Source organism: Marmota flaviventris, chromosome 9 (genome assembly GCF_047511675.1).
Source record: "Marmota flaviventris isolate mMarFla1 chromosome 9, mMarFla1.hap1, whole genome shotgun sequence".
Classification (NCBI taxonomy): Eukaryota; Metazoa; Chordata; class Mammalia; order Rodentia; family Sciuridae; genus Marmota; species Marmota flaviventris.
The window spans coordinates 108,594,777-108,596,529 of record NC_092506.1 but is presented as its reverse complement, the minus strand read 5'-3'; the positions used below and the strand labels follow the sequence as shown (position 1 = coordinate 108,596,529).

Here is a 1,753-nt window from a genome sequence, read left to right as displayed (position 1 = left end):
CTTGCCAATAGACTAACATAAAATATTGATAATATCAAAGAGCAATAATGATATGTATTTATTTCCAAAAAAACTCATGTTTCTAACACATAAAATATGAACAATATTTTATATTTGGAGGAATTTGAAGAACATTTTCAAATATCTGGAGGTGGTAGAGGTTATTCATAGTAGATGGACTCTGGGGTTTCCCAGTGGGGTGCTGTCCTCAATGTGTCTGATCCCGTGAATCCAGTCCTGATCTTTCTTCCAAATAATGAAGTGCTAGCAACCTCTCATGCCTTGTGAAAAGCCCATCAGTGTTTCAGAATTGCTTCCTTACTAAATCTGTACAAATCATAAATTTTTGCTAAAGAATAATACACTTTCACAAACTTCTATTTCCAAGAAGTTTACTTATGGCCATTTTGACATCTTTATTCCTTAGGCTGTAGATCAGAGGATTCAGCATAGGCACAATAATAGTGTAAAACACAGAGGACGCTTTCCCTTGGTCCATGGAGCCGACTGATGATGGTTTCAGATACATGAATGCTAGAGAACCAAAGAAGAGAAGAACAGCTGAGACGTGGGAGCTACATGTACTGAAGGCTTTGTCTCTGCCCTCAGTGGAGCGAATGTGCAGGATGCTGGCTATGATGAAGATGTAGAAGCTTAGGATGGACAGGGTTGGAACAAAGATATTAAATGCACTTAAGCACAGAACAACTACTTCATTTATAAAAGCACTGGAACAAGAGAGCTCCAATAGGTAATGGTGTATTGTATCATCCTTACAGAAAAGCACTCTTAGCATGCAGGCTGTGTGAGCTGTGGCACCCATCTTACCTATGCTATACACACCAACTACTAACCAAGAACAGACTTGATTAGACATGGTAACATTGTAAAGCAAGGGGTTACAGATGGCAACATAGCAGTCATATGCCATTGCAGCCAACATATAACACTCTGCAATTGCAAACAAACAAACAAAAAAATTAAAAAGTAGAGTTGAGTCATTGCCACAGTCTGGCTGGGCACACAATCACGAGCCACCACACAGCTTGTAGATTCAAACAGCAACTCTTTATTCCCGAACTCACACCAGCCGTCTACAATCACGTTCTGGGGAAATCCACGTTCTCTGCCCAAATCCCCGTTCTCTGCCCAAATCCACCTCCACTGGGCTTCTATCTCCAAAATATACTGTCTGAATCCCGTGAGAACTCAAGGGGAACTCAGGCAGCAGGATACGCCCTATTCCCAGCAGGAATAATCTTAAACCTTAAACCTGGAACCTAAACTGGGAACGCCCTAAACACGATTATCTTAAAACCGGGAACACCCTAATCTGCCTTGGTCCTTGAGCAAGGTCACCTACATTCAATGTCACTGCAACATGTCAGCAACATGGGGTACGCTGGCAAGGAAATTGTCATACCTACTTGGCTAATGGCTCCCAGCAAGTCATGAAATCAGTGTAGGAGATGGTATTTTTCTCCATCATGAAGTTCACCAGCATTTTGGGAGTGATCACAGTGGATTGACAGAGGTCAATGAAGGACTGACTGCTGAGCAGGTAGTACATTGGTGTGTACAGGTGAGAGCTGAGCCCAATCAGTGTGATCATGACTAGGTTCCCCACCACTGTGAGCACATAGATTCCTAGGAAGAAGAGGAGGAGGGGCAGCTGGAGCTCTAGTTTGTCTGTTAATCCAGCCAGTATAAACTCAGTCACTGTAAAATGATTTTCTTCTGCCATTGTCTTCTG

General features: G+C 42.3%; 1 protein-coding gene across 1 annotated transcript; it reads right to left on the bottom strand.

The window, feature by feature from the left end:
* Positions 1-367: 367 nt before the first annotated feature.
* LOC114088847 (olfactory receptor 8G1-like) lies at positions 368-1,753 on the bottom strand. Its single transcript, XM_071617188.1, has 2 exons — positions 1,444-1,753; positions 368-981 (listed from the first exon to the last, which is right to left on the bottom strand). The coding sequence occupies exons 1-2, from the start codon at positions 1,742-1,744 to the stop codon at positions 368-370; spliced, it is 915 nt and encodes a 304-aa protein (XP_071473289.1). The 5' UTR covers positions 1,745-1,753.